This window comes from Antechinus flavipes, chromosome 2 (genome assembly GCF_016432865.1).
Source record: "Antechinus flavipes isolate AdamAnt ecotype Samford, QLD, Australia chromosome 2, AdamAnt_v2, whole genome shotgun sequence".
NCBI lineage: Eukaryota > Metazoa > Chordata > Mammalia > Dasyuromorphia > Dasyuridae > Antechinus > Antechinus flavipes.
The window spans coordinates 128,472,424-128,494,429 of record NC_067399.1 but is presented as its reverse complement, the minus strand read 5'-3'; the positions used below and the strand labels follow the sequence as shown (position 1 = coordinate 128,494,429).

The window sequence follows — 22,006 nt, the reverse complement described above, 5'->3', positions numbered from 1 at the left end:
AAACTAGGTTCAGAGACATTAAACAATTTCTCCATTGACATATAGAAAACAACTGTTGCAAGTCAGGTGTTAAAACCAAAGTTTTTGGCATCCATGTTCAGCATGCTACCTACTATATAGTACTACCCTGTGAAGAAAAACACCAACCAATCATCTCTTTCTAGTAGGATTTTGCAAAATAGAAAAGATGATTCCCAAGAGGACAAAGTGTAAAACCATGTAAAGAAATGACATACTGTCAAGGAAAAGCTCTGAACCAATAAAGGTAAGGATTATCTAGAGGCTTTAATTTTCCACAGAGATAGTAATGCCAAGGTTCTTACAGTTTTTCATCCTATAACATATCCCCAAGAAATCTGTTTCTAAAAACTAGAGAGCAAAGAAATGGTTCAGATCAAACAGAAAGAGAACATCTACCACTGGTTGGTTCATGGTACTCTGAGCCAGAGTCAGGGACAAAAGTCCAAGAAGAAATATTCTCTCTGCTTTCCTTCTCTCATTCATCAAGTCTAAACTTGCCGATTTGACATCTACTCATGACTCTGATGAGAGATAATGACTTTGTCTCCCCTCCCTCTTTGAATCTGTACTTCTTAATTTCTTCAAAGAAGGGAATAAAAAAAGAAAGGAGGAAGTGAAGGAGGGAAAAGGGGGGGGGGAGGGAGGAGGAAACAACAACAACAACAAAAAAACACTTTTTAATAATCAGAGGCAACCAAAAGTATACCTTGGATAGTATGGGTTTCTATACAAGAATGTGTTAGTAAATGTTTAAGAGATAGGGCTCAGAAAACAAGTGTAAATTTAACAAATTGTAATGGGCTGAAGTGTGAGTTGATGCACTGAGGTCCCAAGCACATGAGGCTAAATAGTAATTGGACCATACTCTATTAATATATATGCTTGGAGAAAGAATGGCCCCCACCCACTCTTTGTGCAAGTCCTGATATGTTGTATAGGAAATGACCATTTTGGTGGGTAGAGGCAGAGGGGCGGAGAGAGAAGCGGAAAGACACTGCTACCTAGTATCTTGTTGCAGCTGCTCACATTGCCAATCCCCCTTCACCTCAAAAAAGAATAAAGATTGAAGATTTTCCCTTAACCTGAATTTCTGACTCCCGCTGATTTTAAAATATGTAGTCATCGCATTTGGCGCCCAAATGTGGGAACCAAGGACCTTACTTTCACTGAAGAAGTCTCCCGTGACCAGGAACTTAGGTGAGTATAATAGACAAACAGGGAACTTATTTTCTTAAAGATTAAGCTAGTAACCTTTTTTGGCTGAAATGGGACAGATGCTAGCTAAAGATTCTCCATCCTCCCCACTCCCCCAAATTCCCCATCCCCATCCAAGAGTGGCTTTATAGAAAGCATGCTTAAGCTGATAGAAGAACAAGGGCTACTTATAACTTGGGAACAGATAGCTAGATTTCTGGGTACATTAAAACACACCTCCCCTTGGTTCTTAGAGGAAGAGCAAATCTCTCCAGATAATTGGACAGTAATTGGGCAACAGCTCTCCGCATATTACAATGAAAACGGTCCTCATTCAATTTCCATTGAGGCATTCTATTTATACAATATAATACAGTTAGCCTTAAAGAACCCTATGATTTATAGAAGAAAAAAAACTCTAGGAACAGCCAAATGGGAAAGCTGAGATAAAGGAGGAAGACAATGAACAGATTAATGACCATATCCCCACAGGGCATGGAGACTTAAGTGAGTCACTCAAAAACCCTTGGAAATATCAGTTTTTGTCACACAAGAAGCACCCACAGCAATCCTTCATCAAGGAGACAGTGTGATAGAGTGGGTGAACCTCCCAGCACAACCAGAACAAAGCCTTATTCCTTACCCAATACTTGTGGCTAGAATTTTATTAAAGGCCATTAAGCGAGCAGTACAATTATCTGGGACAAGACCTGACAAGATATATACCTTTTATACCAATACATAAATTAATGTGTGCTGTGAGACCATCCCAGAGTGGCAAATTTTATTAGCCATGGCTCCAAATTTTACACATGGGTCTCCATTAAAGATAACCAGACTATTACATAATTAGCAATGGATTCTTGAAGAAAAAGTTTCTAAAGTTCCAGGTCTAAAGGACCAACTATCTTTACAGATACATCCAAACATAATATTTGAGCTGTATACTCTCATGACTTAACCATAAAAAGAGTGGTCATTTTCAGTCCACTCAGCAGAACGAATTATATGCAATCATGCTAGCACCAGGCGACATAAATATAATATCTGATTCAGACTATTCAGTAGGTGTGGTACAAAGAATTGCCACAGCCCAAATAAAATTTGCAGCTTCTAATATATATCAGCTCTTTAAGGAACTTCAAGAGCAAGTGAGAAAGCATCCAGGAAAGATTTATATCTTGCATGTCCACTCACATAGTAGACTTCCAGGTCCTATTTTTGATGGAAATTCAAAGGCAGATAGCCTTTTAACTATATTAGCCAGTATGCCTTTATTTCAGGAGGCCCAGGAATCACATTCTAAATAGCATCAGGCTGCTCGAGCTTTGCATTTACAATTTGGAATAACAAAAGAGGAAGTAGGAGCATAGTAAAAAGCTGTACAGCTTTCTTTCCTTTCCACGCTCCTACACTGCCTCCAGGGAAGAACCCTCGTGGTTTGAGATCCAATGAAATCTGGCAAATGGATGTGACCCATTATAAATCTTTCGGTCATCTGTCTTTTATCCATGTTGTGGTAGACACCTTTTCAGGATTCACTTTTGCAATACCAGCAGCAAAAGAGACAGCCCGAGTGGTCACTGAATTCCTTACATAAGCATTTGCCATTATGGGTGTGCCACAAGCAATAAAAACAGACAATGGTTCTGCATGTGCTTCCAAACATTTTGCACATTTTTGTGCACAGTATAAGATTTTACACACCACTGGCATACTTTTTAATCCTCAAGGACAGACAATAGTAGAGAGGAGAAACAGACATTAAGATGCTCCTCCAAAAACAAAAGAAAGGGGGAGCCACAGGTAACCCTAGAGAACTTCTAAATCTAGCCCTTTATACTATTAACTTCTTGATTTTTAACAAATATGCACTGGCTCGGGCAGACAGGTTTTATAATCCACCGGAAAGGCAGTGTCCAGTGCAAGCAGCTCCACTATCTTTAGATAATCACCAGGAGATGTGGAAAGATCCAGAAAGTGGTGAATGGAAAAGACTAGATAGGCTAACTGCTTGGGGGAGAGGGTTTGCTTGTATCTCTACAGGTGGAGAAGGAATCAGATGGGTGCCAACGAGCTGTATTCGCCTTGTCCATCGCAGAGAGACAGAGCAGACCCTTGAAACGAAGGAGAAGACCCAAGAAATATCAGGTGGTTCTGTTGCTGATTGTGCTCACCATTGAAAGAAATGCAGTTATGGCATTTGACTCATGGACATCAAAAATTGTTGGACTTCAAAACCCTCAGGAATCATTGGATTCTCTGAGACATAAGACTTGAAAGCCCTCAGGAATCACTGGATTTTCTGAGAAATGATAAGACTGTTACAGGACTTCAAAATCTACTGGAATCATTGGATTCCCTAACACATAAAAAGACTTTTGCAGGACTTCAAAAACTTGTGGGGATCATTGGATTCCCTGATATGTGAAGCAATGGACAATAGATTGGTTTTGGATTATTTCTTGGCTGTTGTACATACCCTCTTTCTAGGACTTCTGGCAATCTTTTACAATACCATGTTGATTTATATTGTTTGTTATACTGTTACTTGTGTGTACAATTCATGTTTGTTACACTACATCGAGCCTGCACTGACTGAGGGGAGGGTCATCACTAACAGCCTCTGTGTTATTGCTATGTGCTTGTGTAACATCTCCCATGTTGATGGGTTTGTGCATAATAAGACCCTTCAGCCCAGCAACCCGCTAGCAACCCCCACTTCCCTTTGGTGCTTTTCACCTCCCTTCCTGAGAAGTCAGGGGATCATGATCACCTCCTTTTCAGGGCTTTCACCTCCTTTCCTGAGAAGTCAGAGAGGGTGTGATCACCTCTCTTTGGGGTCTCTGACCTCCCTGAGGAGTCAGGGATTGCATGATCACCTGTGTTCTAAAACAAAAGAAAGCCAGAGATGTAATGGGCTGAAGCTCGAGTTGATGCACTGAGGTCCCAAGCACGTGAGGCTAAATAGTAATTGGATCATACTCCATTAATATATATGCTTGGAGAAAGAATGGCCCCGCCCACTCTTAGTGCAAGTCCTGATGTGTTGTATAGGAAATGACCATTTTGGTGGGTGGAGACAGAGGGGCAAAGAAAGAAGCGGAAAGAGACTGCTGTCTGGCATCTTGTTGCAGCTGCTCACATTGCCAAAACCCCTTTACCTAAAAAGAATAAAGATTGAAGATTTTCCCTTAACCTGAATTCTTTATTCCAGCTGATTTTAAAATACGCGATCATCACAACAAATTTTAAAAGTTTAATCTAAATTATTAACATTTTATCCATCACTTTCTTAAATCTAGATAAAACAATAAATCAAGCCCTGATTTGTAGCATTCTTCAATTTCCAAGTTGTAAATGCTCATAATAAAAATAAAACAATTGGCTCCTGAAGCCAATTTGAGTTGGCTTTAGCCCATCTCTGCTTCTACCTCACAGTTACATGATCTCCTAACAGAAATATTGCAAAAGAAATATATATATTACTGAAATTCCTTTTCCCTTTCAAGTTCTGTGAAATTACTCTGAAGATAGACCCCCTCAGATTCTCCCTTAAGTCTGATCTCCAAAAAAATCTCCTCACAATTTTCTTTCCAATTCCAACTAATTTGGTTATTCCAAGAGACTCATCCTTTGCCTGGTTTAGACATATCTTTTACAAAAGCCTCCTGCAGATCTTGTGAAATGGTTCAGCTTCTGCTACTTTGTACTACTAACTAAATTTTCAGTTTGTTAAGCAGTGATTTTAAACTATCCAGTCACTTTTTTCTCTTTGGTTCATACTATCACAAGGAACTTTCACCTCCTTCCCCTAATAAAGTTACCCAAAGTCATAGGTGGCCTGGTTTTTATTCCTTTTAAGGAATCTATCCTGTTCACAGTCGAGGCATTTCATTTTTATTTTTTCTCCCTCACGAAAGGAACAAAGTTATAAACTTATGTCTGAGATAAATAACCTCCCAGAGATTACTTTTCTGAAGCACTGCACTGTTTCCTCCCCAATTCCCTGATGAAATGCAAAACACAGCCACAAGACCATTGGGAATGGTGAGGTGGGAAGAAAGGAAAGGAAAGATGTTTAGAAACAGAAAGGTGAAAGAAGACAGGTGGAATCATTTTCTCCATTTCTATTAGTTGAAAAAGCAATTTTTATTCCGATGTTAATCTGTTATAACTACAGTATGTACAGAGAGTAGGAATCCATGAGGAGGTAAACAAAACACAGACTACTCTGGAAACACAAAGGGCACAAAAATGATTCACTGCAGGATGATAAGACAGCGAATGGACTTTAAAATGGCATGTGATCCATGCTTGTGTGCTATCTTGTGGGCGATTTTTAATCCCCAGGAAAATGGGAATTAGTTCTAGAAAATATAAAGAAACATCATTGCCTTCTTGTGAACAAGATAGTATTGAGCCCAGAAAATACTAGAGAGTTTTATAGTAACTTCCACTTTTGGTCTATCTTGCTATTTTTATTTATCATAGAGAATGGAATTCAAGTCTAATAGGCTGAATCCTTGGATATACATCCTAGCTCCCACTTTGACTTGCTATGTAAAATCAAGAAAATCAGCACCCTTCTAAGTTTTGTTTGCCTTTTCATATTTTTTTTTCCTGAGCATCCATTGGGTGCTAAGTTTCACCTCAAACAAATGCTGATTATATGACTCCAAGCAGTCACTTACTCTCTCAGTGCTCTAAAGCAACTAACTGAAAGTCTAAGTTGTCAAGCAGATGTTCATCTACATTGAAAGAAGGAGTTTCCTCAAGATGAATTCTCTGTACCCAATGGATGTGTACATAATGGGCATATTCATACAATTATGAGTATGTGTATCTTTATATATACACAAACAATTGTAATTCTTACTTCAGGAGACTATTGTTAATGAAACATGGGAGAGAGCACAGTCTGGGCAATATGCAAACATACATGTACACATATACAAGTATGCATATTTACATATGTGTGTATTCCTTATATGTGTATAAATTTTATATACACAATTGCAATGTTTGTCTCTCAAGACTATTGATAAGGAAGCATGAGGAAAAATATGGTACAAGGAAAAGTACACCAGCAGAAGGCTTTATTTCATCTTCAAAATAGGGATAAATAATATCCATAACACCTACCTCACAGGATTATTGTGAAGTTTAAGTGAGATCACATTTATGATGGACTTTGTCAAATTTAATGTGATTTATCAGTGTCACTTTTGATGCTTGAGAGTGACTGTGGTACAGAGGAAGAAGTGCAAGATTAGGCAAAAGAGAACATAGGTTAGAAACCAAAACTTGGGAACAATGACCTCTGGGAACTTGACCAATCACTTCACCTAAGCCTCTTTAAAAGAAAAACATTAGACTAGAAGAACTCTTAAGTTTCCTTCCAGGTATAGATCCATGATCCTATATTTCTGGAACCTAAAATGTAATTCTGTCTGTCTATAGCCACTTTTTAGACACTTTTAGTTCTCCTGTAAAATAGGGGATGACTATGTCGACACCACACAGAAAGCCCTACATGAATGTGAAGTGTCTATAAAATGGTGGTACCACTTCTTGTACTGACTTTCTCACTGGGCTTATTGTAAGGAAAGCACTTTACCAACCTCGAGTGTAATTGAAATTTGAGCTATTATTATTATTACCCTTCATTCCATTCAGAAAGGAAAATTGGAATGCATGGTTTCTTATCCTAGCTTTCAATATGCAGCACACCACTAATAGGTTCAGCCTTATAGAACTTAAAAAAAAAAAAAAAAAAAAAAAAAAAAGCTTTCTTTGAGTCACGGGTGTATTCAGAAAGCCCTGCTTCGTTTTTGTTTTTAATTAAGCAAGATGGAAATTTGAGTCCTGAGCCACTTAACTCTGTCCCTTTGAAGGTTATTACTCACTCCTCTTGTTGTTATGACCCATAACGGGTAATGCTTCTACTGGGGCACAGAGGAGAGATGTTTGCTAAGCTGCTATTGATACAGTGTATGCCCAGATCTTCTGCCTTTATGGAGCCTGTGAGCCTGTGGGATCATGGCAGACCTTGGGAATGACTGAGATACTGTAGAGGGGTTTTTCCTAAATCATCATTTGTTTGCTAAGCAGGTAAGAAAATGCATTTCTAAGCAGAGTAAGTCTGAAGATAGAGCACCTACTATGCACTGCAAACAGATGGGAAATGGTATTTTAAATGTTGGGACAATTAGCTCCCAGCAGGAAGCATTGTGATAACACGAATACATACCATGCTTGCTAATTTCCTTGCCTGCAACCCATAATTCTTTTGCTATATTTTGCACTGGGCTGTGATTAAGCAATTGTGCTACATAGTATCTGAAATCTAAACAAGATCTGAAATATAAACTCATGCTACAAAATATAAACACACATTCAAGTAACAATAATAAATGATAATAATAAATAGCATTTATATAATGCTTACTATATGTCAGACACTGTGCTAAGCACTTTACAATTTTTTATCTCAGTGTCATCTTATGAGTGTTATCATTCATAAATCCTTGTTGATCAATCAATTAACCAACCAATCAGTCATTAAAGATATACTAAGCTCACTATGAGTCCGGCACAATGTTAAGGGCTAGGAATAGAAAGAAAGATGAAATCCTTGATCTCAAAGAGTTTATAGTCTAATGGAAGAAATAGCAAGCAAATAACTAATTATAAATGATCTTGTTGTTGAGTGTTTTTTCAGCTGTGTCCAATTTTTCATGACCCCCTCTGGGGTTGTCTTGACAAAGATTCTAGGGAGGTCTTCCATTCCTTTGTGTCCAGTTCATTTTATAGATAGGAATGGAGGCAAACAGGATTAGCTGACTTCCACAAAGCCACATAGCTTATAAGTGTCTGAAACTGGAGTTGAATTGTGGACTTCCTAACTTTAGGTCCTGCGTTCTATCCACTGAGACACCCAGGTACCCACAGATGAGCTAAGTATAAATTAGAAATGATCAGCAGATGGAAGCCATTAGAATGAAAAGGGATCAAGAAGCTAGGATTTTAGCAGACCTTTGAAGGCAGCATTTGTTAAGCACCCACTACATGACAAGAACTGGGCTAAGTGCAGAAGATACAAAGAAAAATGAAATGGTCCCTGCCTACAAGAGGCTTACTTGTCTTGTATTTCTGGATCCCTATCTAATTGTGTGTGGTTTGTGATGGGGAAAAGAAGAGTAAAAACTAAGCTTTGTCCTAAAATGTCTTATTTAGAGGACACTAAAAGCACTTGTCCTTCAGCAGCCTAGAAACAGAACTCAGCATCTAATTTAGCCACAAGAGTTAGTTAAAAGAGGAAGCTAACAGATGGCCTGCTTCCTCCCCTCCCCTTCCCCCTATCCTCCCATGAGCTTCTCACTGGTCCAGCTTATTTCTTCTCTTTGCAGCAACCTCCCTAGCAGGGATCCCACAGTGGCCCTAATTTATTTATGAGAGGCAACTATGCAGAGTGGATAGAGAACTGTCCTCACAGTCAGATCAAGGTGGGTTCAAGTTCTGCCTCCAACACAAATTGGCCAGATGACCCAAGCAAGTTCTTTAAACTCCCCTTCCCAACTCTCCAAGAATCTGAGTTGTAGAAGTTCTAGAAGAGCTGGTGATCAGCATTGGTAGAGGGAATTTCACTAGGGAATTCCCTGCACCAATCATATATCATAGTTCTAGACTAAAACTATGCTTATGGTTTCTTTCTCTGCAGTGTCTTCTCCAGCTGCTTTTAATAGGCCGTTAAATGGAGAAAGAGTGATAGCAGCTTCAGATATGAGAATTCACAGGCTATTCAATTACTGCCCCTTATCTGTATATATCTAATGGCCTTTGGTTTCAGTGTTCACTCTTCTCATTAAGAAGCAAAAGAAACTAGCACCTCAAATGGTGTTTTGCTCTTTAAATTGCCAATGCTTAGCTGATCTATCTTATTTTTCAATGAGGAGAGAGGAATTCTACAGGGTTTCTCAGTATGGATATTTTCCTCCCTCTTTCCAATCCCACTGGTATTTCCAAATGAATTAAAATATATGTCAAGCAATTTGCAAACCATAAACACTGAATAACTGTCATCATTGCTGTTATTATTGTGGTGGTGGTTTTATTATTCACATTTTGCTCTCAGATTCAGAAAGGCAATATAATATGGGGGATACAGCATTGGACTCTGGTCTTTAAATTTAATCTTAGAAGCTAACTAGTTGTGTGACCCTAGCTGAATCATTTAACTTGCTCTCTGCCTCATCTTCCAAATATGTCAAACAAGAAATAAAGTTAGACATGACAGCTTCCAAGACTTCATTCAGCTCTAAACCTATAATTCTAACTCAATTGAAGATGGTAATCCTTTCATAGGGAACCTTTCTTAATTTTTGACAATATAAAACTATGAGTTTCCTATCTGCTACAAGAATAAGACAGTTACTAATCCTTTCAGGTTCATCATTTTTATCCCCTGTTCCTTCTAGAGAAATTTTTGTACATTATATCTTTTTGATTGTGATATTCAGACCTAAGTGCCAGTTGTTTTCAATACTCAAAAGATAGAAGGGTAAATTATTAAAGAACAACATGTTTTTGACTCTTAGATAAAAGTAAAACTAATAAACAAGTGGCACTGAACACTTAAAATTGGTGATAATGCATTTTAAGTTTTCAAGTATTATTCATTTGAACCTCATAACACTATATAGATACTATATAAAGATACTATATGCTACAGCTATTATTACATTTTTTATAGATTAAATCAATGCTCATTGAGTATGACTTACCCATGATTATATGCATAGATACTAAATTTTTAAAGATGGGACTCAAATCTGTCATCCTAATTCCAAGTCCAGCAACTTAGTCACTATTCTACAGAATGCAGAACTACACCCTTATTTCAAGATTTCCTCTTTTTAATGTAGTTTTTCATTGTTTTTCCTTCTTTGTTGCAGGATTTAGTTAGCATTTATGATATTGTCTGCTCAGATAACTCATTTCTTGGTAAATAGATATATAGAAAGATAGATAAATTAAAAGATAAGTGAGTGATTGCAAGCAAACATGAAATAAAATTTTAAGAAATTTCCTGTCTCTTTCAAAGACTGTGGCTCTTGTGGAAGCTTAGCACTCAAGAGTATTTTTCTTCTGAAAATATTTTGCAAAGCTTAAGGCATTTAGGTGTGGCCATCCATGATGGCAAAACACCAAAGTTCCATGCTCCTGTCATAAATGACCAAACAGCAATCACCCCAAATATTAAAGTGATCATCCAGAACCAATAGCTCTGTCTCTTAGAGGAGCCTTCACTAACCACAGAGGAAATTCAGAACTCTGACTAAAAGCTAAGCAGAAATCAATTCCAGACAAACAGTATGAATTAAGAGGATAACACTCTGACTTTAATTCTGCCATGTTGAGTTTGAGACTGAGGTATCAAGCCAGGGGTCCACCTGGTCTATAAGTACAATGGAATCACAATTGTTACCCAAAAGATAAGGGAGAATGGACTAATGTGATTATTTCTGTCTTGTATTAATCACTAACTATTGAATTAGGACCAAGGTTTTTCTCTTTTTCTATTTCTTCATCCAGAAATCAACCAGTATGGGAAATCTTGGGCAAAGACGTAGATTAAAATCTAATCAAAGATAGTAAAATAAATTCTAAATTTATGAGACTGAGTAGATTTTTGCTCACTGTTACTCAAATAGATTTAGGAAAATGTGGATTTTCCCTTTGGTTAGGCAAGTAATAAAGAAATTGATGTTTATTTGAACAGTGTTTGGATACTCCATGACATATACCTCAATACCCTCATCTGACTATAACTCACCTTTCTTTATAATATTCATCCTCTTATTAAATGTTAGTCAATTAGAGTTGACTGACACCCTCAGGAAAATATATTCTTCTAAGGGCGTATATAAACCGTAGCCCATCACTATGAGGGATCTTAGGAATTTGAGAGTGCTACTGACCTCTTTCATTAATTAACATGCTAGCATTCTTAATAAAAGATAAATTATCCAGATACAACATTTCTCAAACTTTTAAAATGTTGCAATAGCTACCATTTATGTATTTCTTACAAGTTTGCATGGCACTCGTAGCTACTACTTCATTTGATCTTGCAAAAATCCTGTGAAGGTGGTGTTATCTTCATTTTTAAGATAAGAATGTTGAAGCTGAGAAAATATAAGTGACTTTCTCAGTATCATACAATTAGTAAATATCTGAGGCAGGATTTGAATTAAGGTTTTCCTTACTTCAAGTCCAGTAGATAAGAGCGTTGATATAAGACTTGAATAAGGATCCTACTTCTAACATTGAATAACTGAAAGATCACAATGTACTAAATTTCCCTGAATGCCATGACATTCCTTCCTACATAAAACTGAGATGATAATGTCTGTGGTACCTACCTGAATTGAGTGTTGTGATATACACATGAAATACTGTACATATAGGGTGTTGCCAACTTTGAAGGGCTATATAAATGCCATTAATTAGTATTTAAAAAAATGAAGGGGAGTTGCAGATATAGTACATTGTGACTGGAAGACGTCTGGTGTCCTCTCAAGCACTGAGATTCTATGATCCTACTAACTAACTCCCTTTATCAAACTTAATTGTCCATAAAGCAGATGTCTAACATAATTTTGATTAAACCTAGTTGTCCACTAGTTTTTGCCACTTTAATGGCAATAGGACTTCATTTAGGACATTTCCAACAGAACTTAAATCAGAAATATAGAGTGGTATTTGTCATTTTGACCACATGAAAACACACACACACACACACACACACACACACACACACCCCTTGAGGGAATGCTGTTTCCTGACCCTTCAGATTAACTGACATCACTCCCTTTTAGTCTAAAGAAGCAGCATCAACTCTTCTGTCTCCCATGAACAAATACCACCAAATTTCCTTCCTACCCTGAAAGCTGCTTCTACCATCCCAATTTCATCATAAGGAGATATATACTTCTTCGGATTACAGTACTCAAGGGTCTGCCTTAACTCCTCCTCAAATATCACATTCATTTATAACTCCCAAAGAGCTTCAGATGAAAAGTAAAGAACAGTAGGATGTACACAGTATAGAGATCCAAAGGATGCTAGGCAAAACAAGCTCTAGTACATTGGGGAATTCAGCTTATGAAGGAATGGCAAGAGCATGAGCAGTATCTTTATTTTCAGTAGTGGGGATTGTGGGGAGGTGGTAGAGGTCTGTCTTCTCAGATACATAATTCCTGGCCTCTACAATTCTCTAGCTATTGTTTCTACTTTAGCAAAATGAAAATGTAATAATAATAATAACAATATCACCTTATATTTATGTCCAAACACCCATATTTCTGTGTATATGTGCTGTCATGTTTGTATGTACATTGTAGAACTTTGAAAGCCATCATAAGAGAGTGGATAGAGAGATTGCTTCAAAGAAGACCTAAAAAATTCAAGTACTACCTCTGCCATATCCTGGCTATGTAATCTTAAATAAATCACTTAACTTTTCTATGCCTCTGTTCACTCTCTGAGAGCCTAAATTGCTAATGCAAGTTTACACTGGTAGGGGGGAGAAAAAGAGAGAGAAAAAGAACAAGGAAGACTAGATTTTTCTCCCATCCTATGCAAAGTAGTAATTATAGTAGGAGATTAAACAAATAAAGCCTTTAGAGTCTAGGATACCAAGGATTCTACAAAGATAACAATTCTATAAACTAACAGTAAAGGTTAATACATAATCTCTAAAGCACTCACAGCCTGTTCCTCACCATTCATCATGCTAGGGATACTAGAGCTCACAAACACATCTAGAGTTGTTGCAAAAACAAACCAAACATAAAATTGAAGTTCCTTGGAGTGCCATGGGAAAGCAAAAGGTAGAAATTTGTACTGTCTAGAACAGGACAGAAGTATGGCAAGCTCTTTGCTGAAATAGATCTCAGTCAGAACAAAGAAATGAGGAGAAAATAGAATTTAGGTATGACATGTATGATCATGTAACTCTGCTAAACCTGAGAGAAAAAGTTTAGTCAGCTCTATATCTTCAATAGTTACTTGGAGCAGAGACTGAAACTGAAGACACCTATATTATCCAGAATGTAAGGAGATTCACCATGCTTTGAGATCAAACCATCATCAATGAGAAAAAAAAAGGAAGTTAACAAATGGTGAATATAAAATAAAAATAAAAATAACAATTATGTCATGAGAAAGAAAACTCAAGGGAAAAACCTTGAACATAAGCATTAAAACAATAGGTTACTTATTAATAACAGAAGAAAATATGGCTTCTAGAGTAGATAAAAGATTCCTGGCACTTGTGAATAAATATTGTAAGATAAAGGAAAAGAAACCAATACCTCAAAATCTAAAGGACCCTTTAGATTTTCAAGAGAGCATGGTAATCCAGAAGGATAATCTTCAGTGCTTTAAAGGAGAAATAAGACCTTGAAACCAGAATTTTATGGTCTATATCCCAGAAATAATTGACAGAATAAAAAAAAATCCTCTTTAATCCATGGTAGCATATCATCAAAGAAATGAAAAAGAAAATAACAGATTGAGAATGTGAAATAAACAGAAGTAATGGATAAATAGAAGGAAGAAAAACTAAAAGAAATAACATTTAAAAAAATCATGATCTCTATACAAGCAAAACACATTGATCATGAAGATGGGATTTGTGTGGTAACTTGAGGCACAGATAGTAAAATGAAAAAAACTAACAAATAAAAATTATTTTGTGTAAGCCTTTGTTATATAAACTGAGTGAAATGAGTAAGGAAAAATTTATATTACATAAAAATTGCTTTATGTACAGATCTATGGAATGTCCTGGTTCATAAAGTGTGAACTGTCTATATTTGTTTTGTGGCTATTTTGTCCACAACTGTATATTCTCTCACCTAAAACTTCTTGAAGGTAGGGACTCATTCTTTTTTTTTTTTTTTTTTTTTTTTTTTTTTGCCTTTATATTCCCAGTACCCTAACACTTATGCTTGACTCATAGGTTATTTGATTTTTCAAAGTCACAAATGAATGACTATACTTAACAAAATTGTCAACATAATTCTTGTTCACTGATTAGGTGGTGGCTTTTTTTGTCACTAAATGGTAACTTATGAAAATGTAGGGGCTAAATCTCAATAAAAATAAGGATTCATATTTAAAGCAAACTTATGACTAGGTGTGAAGGACTTTATGGACAATGATCAGGTTGTTGATACCCTGATGCCATAGAAAGGGTATGAGGTTCAGAACTAGTAAATCTGGCTTTGAGTCCTAGATCTAATATTTACTTTAAAAAAATTTGTTGTCACTAAACTTCACTGAGCCTCAATTTTCTTACCTTGTAAAATATATAATGTTCATACTACCTACCTTGCAGAATTATTGTGAGAGAAATGTTTATAAACCTTAAAACTTATATAAATATAAGTATTAAGTGCCAAGTACTGTTGAAGATATGTTAGTGAAAGGCAAAGTCCCTATCCTGATAATATAAATTATACACGTGTTTCAAAAAGATTTAGTTTGGAGGACAAAGGCAACAATACAAAAAATGAAAAACATTCAATAGTGAGAAAAAAAATAAAAAGATTCAATAGTGAGAATATTTGTTACAAAATCAGAAAACCTGGGTTTGAATATTAGTTTTAACAGTTGATAAATAGTCTTGAATAAGTCACTTTGCCTCAGATTCCTCATCTATGAAATTGGGATAATAACATCTAGAGAACTTAACTCATTTGCAAGGTTATTTGCACTTAAAATCTTGCAAAGTATCTCAAATAATTTTATTTAATCCTCACATCAACTCAGTAATGAGTAGGATTTATCTGACTGAATGGTTATAAGGTTCAAATAAGATAATTCACATATATTTTAGTTGTTATTATTCTGGTTATTAGGACTCTCAGCCTGCCACAAAAATAACGATGATGATGATGATGATGATGATGATAACTAATGTTTATATAGCACCAACTGTCAGATACTGTGCTAATCTATTTACAATTATTATCTTCTTTGAACTTAACAACAATGAAAGGTAGGTATTATTATCCCCATTCAAAAAAATAAGGAAACTGAGGCATAAAGAGGTAAAGTGATTTGTCCAGAGTAAATTTCTGAGGCTGCGTTTGAACTCAGATCTTCATGACTCCTGGATCAGCACTCTAGCCAATTAGCCTCATAAAATTAAGCAGAAATAATCTACGCTAGTTGTACCAAATACATGGTCACCTAAAGACCTGAAGTAGTGCTATCTCTAGAAGGCTTAACAACTAGAGTCTGGAGATTAATGTTTCAGCCCCTCTGCTTCTTAACTTTCTGGATATACCAGATTTTCTCATTGCTATTAGACTGTTTGTAAAATTGAAGATAATGGCTGTTCCTTATTATTCAGTCATGTTTAAGAGACTGCCAAATGTTTTCTTTAAAGAACATTTGTAAATGTTCTTAAAAGAAAGGAATTAGTGTTCAGCACTAGAATCCTATCTGATTATCAAGAAGTTTTTCAAAAGAGTTTGAAGAGCACTGCTTAATTAAAGTACTAACTAGTTCAAAGTGATTCAGACTTGTAATACTATTTGGATAGGGAAAACTCAGTGTGAAGACATCTTGTATGAATGTAGTTAGCACTCACCTGTAATTTATAGTGTTTAGGTTCTGTCTGGAGCAATGAGAGGTCTTGTAATATGCTCCATAGTCATATAACCAGAATGTGTCAGGAGGAATACTTGGACTTTGGTCTTTCTGACTGCAAGACTGATTCTTTATTACCTGGTCTTTCAAATTATTCTTATTTTTTTTTTAAATTATTCTTATTTTTTAAAAAATCTGTTCAATTAAAAAAAGTCACAACCAACAAACCCCTAAACTAGTAAAATGATTCAACTATTAGGAAGCCAAGAGACAAACAAATAAATGTGTGTGTATGTATATATGTACGTTAACTATATATACATATATATGTATATATACATACACACACAGATATGTATAAATATATAGATATTTATGTGTACAAAATATGTGTATTCTTTTGTCTGTATACAGTTTCTGTTTCTGCCCATATTTTCATCTTCATCATTATTACCATTGTCACTATAATTATTAAATCCCCTTTTTTCAGCCCTGTGGCTGGGGACTAAGCTCAACTGCATCACTTAAAGTAGTGAAGGACTGAAGACTTTTTCTTTGTTTAATGTACAAAAAGCATGTGTTGTTACCTTGAATGCAGAGCCCATCTGTGCAATTCTCTGATTCTTGGCTCAGGCCTTCACAGAATTTACCTCCATTTCTTGGAGGTGGTGCAGTGCATTCCCGTATTCTCAGGTGCTCACACTCAGGACTACACACTGACCATTCGCTCCATACCTCCCAGCTTCCATCAACTAGAAGAGAAAGATAAAAAAAAAAATCTGTCTGTGTACATGTACATGTACATGCTGTGTGTTTACACATGTGTGTATACTCATGTACACAAAACACATATAGGTTGTTGTCTTCATTCTTGAAGAGGACCAAAGTGACAATACTTCACTATAGTCAAGTGGTTGATTAGACCAGTATGAGCTCAGAATGCTCTGCCAAAGGGTAGACATATATATTTCCTATAAACATTTGAGATAAATTCTCTAATTTTGTGCATCTTGCATTTTTTCTAAGCTAATTAAATTCTGCTTTATTCATAGAGCACAGTACCTTTTATTATGGGGGCACACCATGCTGGGCAGTCTATAGCAGTGTCTCCCATGCACACAATCAATTCTAAAGTTCTTAAGAAAGATTCTGAGAGTGACCTTATAATGCTTTTTCTGACCACCCTGTGTGTGGTTGCCCTGTCTGAGTGCTCCATAAAATAGTCTTTTTTGGAAAGTGTAGATTTGAACAATTTGGTCACCCAATGGAGTAGTGCCCTCGGAAGTAGAGATGGAATGCTTGGAAGAAAGTTTAGTTTAAGAAAGGATCTCATTGTCTGGTATCTTGTTCTGCCAAGTGATCTTCAGAATTTTCCTACAACTCTTCAGATTGAAGTTTCCATTTTCCTGGAATGCTAATGTCCAGGTTTCATAGACATACATTCAGTACAACAACTCGGTAGACCTTCCATTTGGTAGTCAGTCTAACAACTCTCCTTTCCCACAGTTGCCTTCAGATACTCCCAAACACTGAGTCAGCTCTGGTTTGAGGACTTACACAGGAGGTGGATGGAACAGTCTAGATGGAAGTGAAAAGCACATAAATAAAATAATCTCCCCAAAATAAAACACCAATCTGATCTAAAAAAATGAATTCAACAACACAACGAATAGGAGTACATGAATGTTAGATGAATTTGACAATCCATCCTATACACATTGACAAAGTATTCTGTCTATTCTAATGTGATGTTGTAGGAGCAACTTCATCAGTTGCTGCAAAATTTGGGTTTGATTCCAACTCTACTACACAGCATTATTATCATTTGAGTTCAGTTGTGGAAACATGAGCAAGTTATTCTCTCTATGGACCTCTGTTTCCTCATGTGGCAAATAAGAGCACTGGATTCAGTGATCTTAGAAGTTTCCAAATATATAACAGGCACTTTGCTTGTTGACTGAATGATTGATTACTTCCAATCTGGTCCCCACTAGATAAGTTCCAACCCAAATCAACCTCGGTTTCCTTATCTAGAAAAGGAAAAAATTAGAAATAGTCTCTAATATGCCTTGTGGCTCTAAATCTCTGACTTTATGTAATTACCATACTCAAAAAGCACCAATTATTCATCATTTCTCTATCTTTATGGACCTATTCAACTATATTTCATGGTTTTCTTCTTCATGTATTTTGTGCTCTAGTCATGTAGGACCACTCCCTTCACTTATGTTGTATTCTTCTGTCTTTGTAAGTACCATTCACCATCCCTGGAAAAGCATTAGATCCCTTATCTCTAGTTCTCATTTTATCTTTTGACATTTTCCCTCCTTTTCCCACTTTTCCTAAGTGGTACTAGGTCTTCAAGACCTGAAATCAATTCTGACCCCCGACACAAGCTGTGTGACCTTGAGTAAATCCATAAAGCCATAGTCTACTTCAGTTTCCTCAACTGTAAAATAAGGATAACAATAGTAGCAACCTTCCAGTGTTATTGTAAGGCTCAAATGACATCATCTATGAAAAGTCCTCAGCATAATGTCTGACAAATAATAGGTGTTTAATAAAGGCTTGTTTCTTTCCTTCAGGGTCCTACCTCAGATTCTGTATCTTCTATGAAGTCTTCCTTCCCTGATCCCCCTTAACTAAAAATGAGCCCACTTTCAATTTTCCCACTTCAGTTTTCTTAGACTATTCTTTTAGATGTTTTATGCACATACTAATTTTCTCAATTGCAGGAGTGAGATAGGGACTAGACCTTTTATTTCAATAGTAAATTTCCTGTAGTAACACAGGTTGGTGAATTTGTGTTTGCAAAGTTCCCTTGAACAGTGACTTTTCTAGAGTGATACAGTGTATGTGACAGAGACAGAGGGTATACCCAGGTCTTCCTGACCCTGAGACCAGTACTCTATACACTACATAACACTGTCTTTCTAAATTGCATTATCATTAGTGAGATAGAAATTATATCCTCCTAGGCTATGGGTGCTTCCATGGCAGGGACTGCATTGTCTTTTTTTTTTCCACCTTTATATTTCTAGCTTTATGCCTAGCATTTTCTTTGTACATTGTGAAATTCTTAATATATGTTACTTTGTGTTGGATTTCCTGGGTAGATAAGTCATTATTATTCCTCCTCCTCACCCCCAATTCTTTTTATAAGGACTCCAAAGAACAGATTACTTTGAAGGCCAACTTACAAAATGCTAACTTGTCCCCTTAAGTAAGCGCAACCCTGCTTTCTGGGACTACTTACAGCAATGAATCTTCCTCTTCCAAAATATAACTATGCATATGAAATAAGTTAGAGTTTCTCTCTCAGAGCTATTAAAATGTAGAAAAGAGAAATTCTGCTTCGATGTCCTTGGAGTTAATGATCTATAGTACTATGTTAGGAACTAGGGATCAATTTGTGTCTCAGTGGGTGAACATGAACTCCAAAGGAAAAAAAGCTATCCATAGTCTCATTGATTGGTTGTTAGATATACACAATTTGTTGTTATACACTTACACAGGACTGTTGTGAAGATCAAATGAGTTAATTGCTATTATTATTAATATTAACAATAATAATAAATAAGGTTGGATGATTACTTGTAGGGTTTGTAATAATGGGGATTTCTTTGGTATATAGGCTAGAATAGATGGTAACTGAAGACCCTTCATACTATTAAATTTTATGATTCTGTAAATTGGACAAGAAGGCAAGGAACTAAAGTTAAAAATTGAAGTGTTTATTTATCAAGAAAGAATGGTAAACATAGGCTGATACATGGGCCATACTTTTAATATATATGTGTGTGTGTGTGTAGAGAAACCTAGAAATACTAGAGTTGTATATATGATAATACTAAGAATCAGCAAGTCTTTTCGTTTGTTTGTTTTGTTTTGTTTTGTTTTTAGCTGAAGCAGTTGGGGTTAAGTGAGTTGCCCAGGGTCACATACCTAGGAAGTGTTAAGTTTCTGAGGCCAAATTTGAACTCAGGTCCTCCTGGCTTCCGAGCTGGTCCTCTATCCACTGTGCCACCTAGCTGCCCTGAATCAGCAAGAATTTTAAAAATATTCTGATAATCCAAGTACTCTATGATTTTGCCTTCATGGATACTTTTTCCATCCCTTTCTCCTTTCTATAGTTTCTTAAATAACTTTCATGCATTGCTATTGCTTTAAAAAAATGCATTAACCTGTGGTCAAAGAGATGAACATTCTTTTTGAACTCATTTGTGCTGGATAACACAGACAGTTGTTAGCGGAACCAACAGTCAAAGCCTTTCTATATTGGTAGAAATTGCCAATGTCGGTACATTGAGGATATTGCTTCAAAAAACCACCACTTCCATAACAAATGAAAGATTTTATAAAGATTTTAAAAACAAAACAAAGAGACACTAAATTATTAACTCTAGTTTTTACTCCTAAAGATGTATCCTAAACAACCAATTAAGCAATAAACATTTATTAGGCATCTATTCTGTGTTATGTACAGTGATATACAAGAGAAAAAACAAAGGACAATTCAAGGGAAATTTATTACTAGATTAAAAACTTTCCTAATCAAGGGCATCAATGCATTATGTGATGATAATTTACTTCATTTAGTTATGATTTTCTCCTACCTTTATTGGACGTGTGTGTGTGTGTGTATGTATGTATGTATTAATCGGGAAGATGGGGAAGACAAATACATCACTGAAGAGGAAGGATGGCATTGATTTCATTCTTATTAGCTTTTGTGGGCGGGTCGGAGGGGGAAACATGATTTGCATATAAGTATATGTATATCTCACCAGGACAAAGAGAAGTGCAGGTGATTTTTTGCACTGACATTCCCTCACAAAAGGCACCCCCATTGAGTGGAGCGGGATTGGTGCAGGTCCGAGAACGTTTCTGCCATCCTCTACCACAGCGAACATTGCAGGCTGACCACTCTGTCCAGGAAGACCAGCCTCCATTCACTGAGAGAGAGAAAGAAGGGAGGACAGAAAGGAAGGAGAAAGGTATCAAATTAAATTGAACCAATGGGGAGCTGTTAAGTGCCTAATCTGGGCAAGGCACCCAAAATTTTGGTGGGATAAGACAGGCTGCGGGACATTCCAAAGCTTCGAACTTTTTTTGAACTGCTTTTCCCCCTGACCTGCAGACCGAACCACTTAGCTTTTCTCTATCTACATCCTCAATAATAACATAAGGAAAGCAATACCAACCTTCTTCACAGGGATGTTACTAGGAAGGAAATAAACAAAAGAATTTGGAAGTCCTTTGTAATCCAAGGCAAGGATTTGATGTAGTTGAATCTTCATCTTTGATTTCATCTTTGGTAATCAACTGGGGGGGAGGGATATTTTCACTTAATAGCACCAGGATGCTATTCTATAAAAGCTGGTATTCACAGATAATCAAGTTTGTCTGTCTTCAGGTGGATTTTATATATAATAAAGCTTACTGACCAATGTTTAGTCTGGGACAGGGAGGGAAACAGAAAAAAGGGTCAGATTATATAATTTTAAGATCCTTTCTAATGTAAATTTGCTATGATTCTCATGTTTGTGGACCCATCTCTTCCTTCTCCTGCATGTTCTTCCCATCACCCCCATTCCCAAATGCTTCTTAACCTACTATGTGCTATTGTTTTCACCTTACCATAAACAATGACAGTAGCTGACAAGCTTCTTCTCTTGGCAACAATGTTGGCAGCCATGCAGGTATAATTCCCAGAATCAGAGAGGCGAGCCTGCCTGATAATTAAATTGTGGTCAGCCCTGGTGTCAATGTTCTCATCCAGTTGGGAATCAATAGGCTCTTCATTCTTTAGCCACTCCACCTAGTTGGGGGAAGAACACAAAGATAACGGTAAAGAAATGCTGAAACACCTATGGTCTGTACCACACATTCAGCACTTTGGTATATATGGTTTAAGTGTTTGTTGATTCACAGGATATTAAGCTAGATTGCTTTTTTTTTTCTCCCTTTGGATTTTTAATTTATCTAAGGTAGGGAATCTTTTTCTTTCTTTTTTTTTTTTCCCCATTCATAGACACCTATGGCAATTGAGTGAAATTTATGAATTTTTTTGATTTATTAAATTAAACGAAATGTACAAAATAAAATTGACAAGATTACAAAG

The 22,006-nt window shown here is 36.4% G+C and overlaps 1 protein-coding gene across 1 annotated transcript in view; it reads right to left on the bottom strand.

The window, feature by feature from the left end:
* UNC5D (unc-5 netrin receptor D) overlaps positions 1 to 22,006 on the bottom strand; it is a 790,136-nt gene that overhangs the window by 139,055 nt on the left and 629,075 nt on the right. The window contains exons 5-7 of the mRNA XM_051975504.1: positions 21,523 to 21,703; positions 20,670 to 20,837; positions 16,470 to 16,634 (exon numbers count right to left, since the gene is read on the bottom strand). Coding sequence (XP_051831464.1) covers positions 16,470 to 16,634; positions 20,670 to 20,837; positions 21,523 to 21,703 — 514 coding nt within the window. The remainder of the gene's footprint in view (positions 1 to 16,469; positions 16,635 to 20,669; positions 20,838 to 21,522; positions 21,704 to 22,006) is intronic.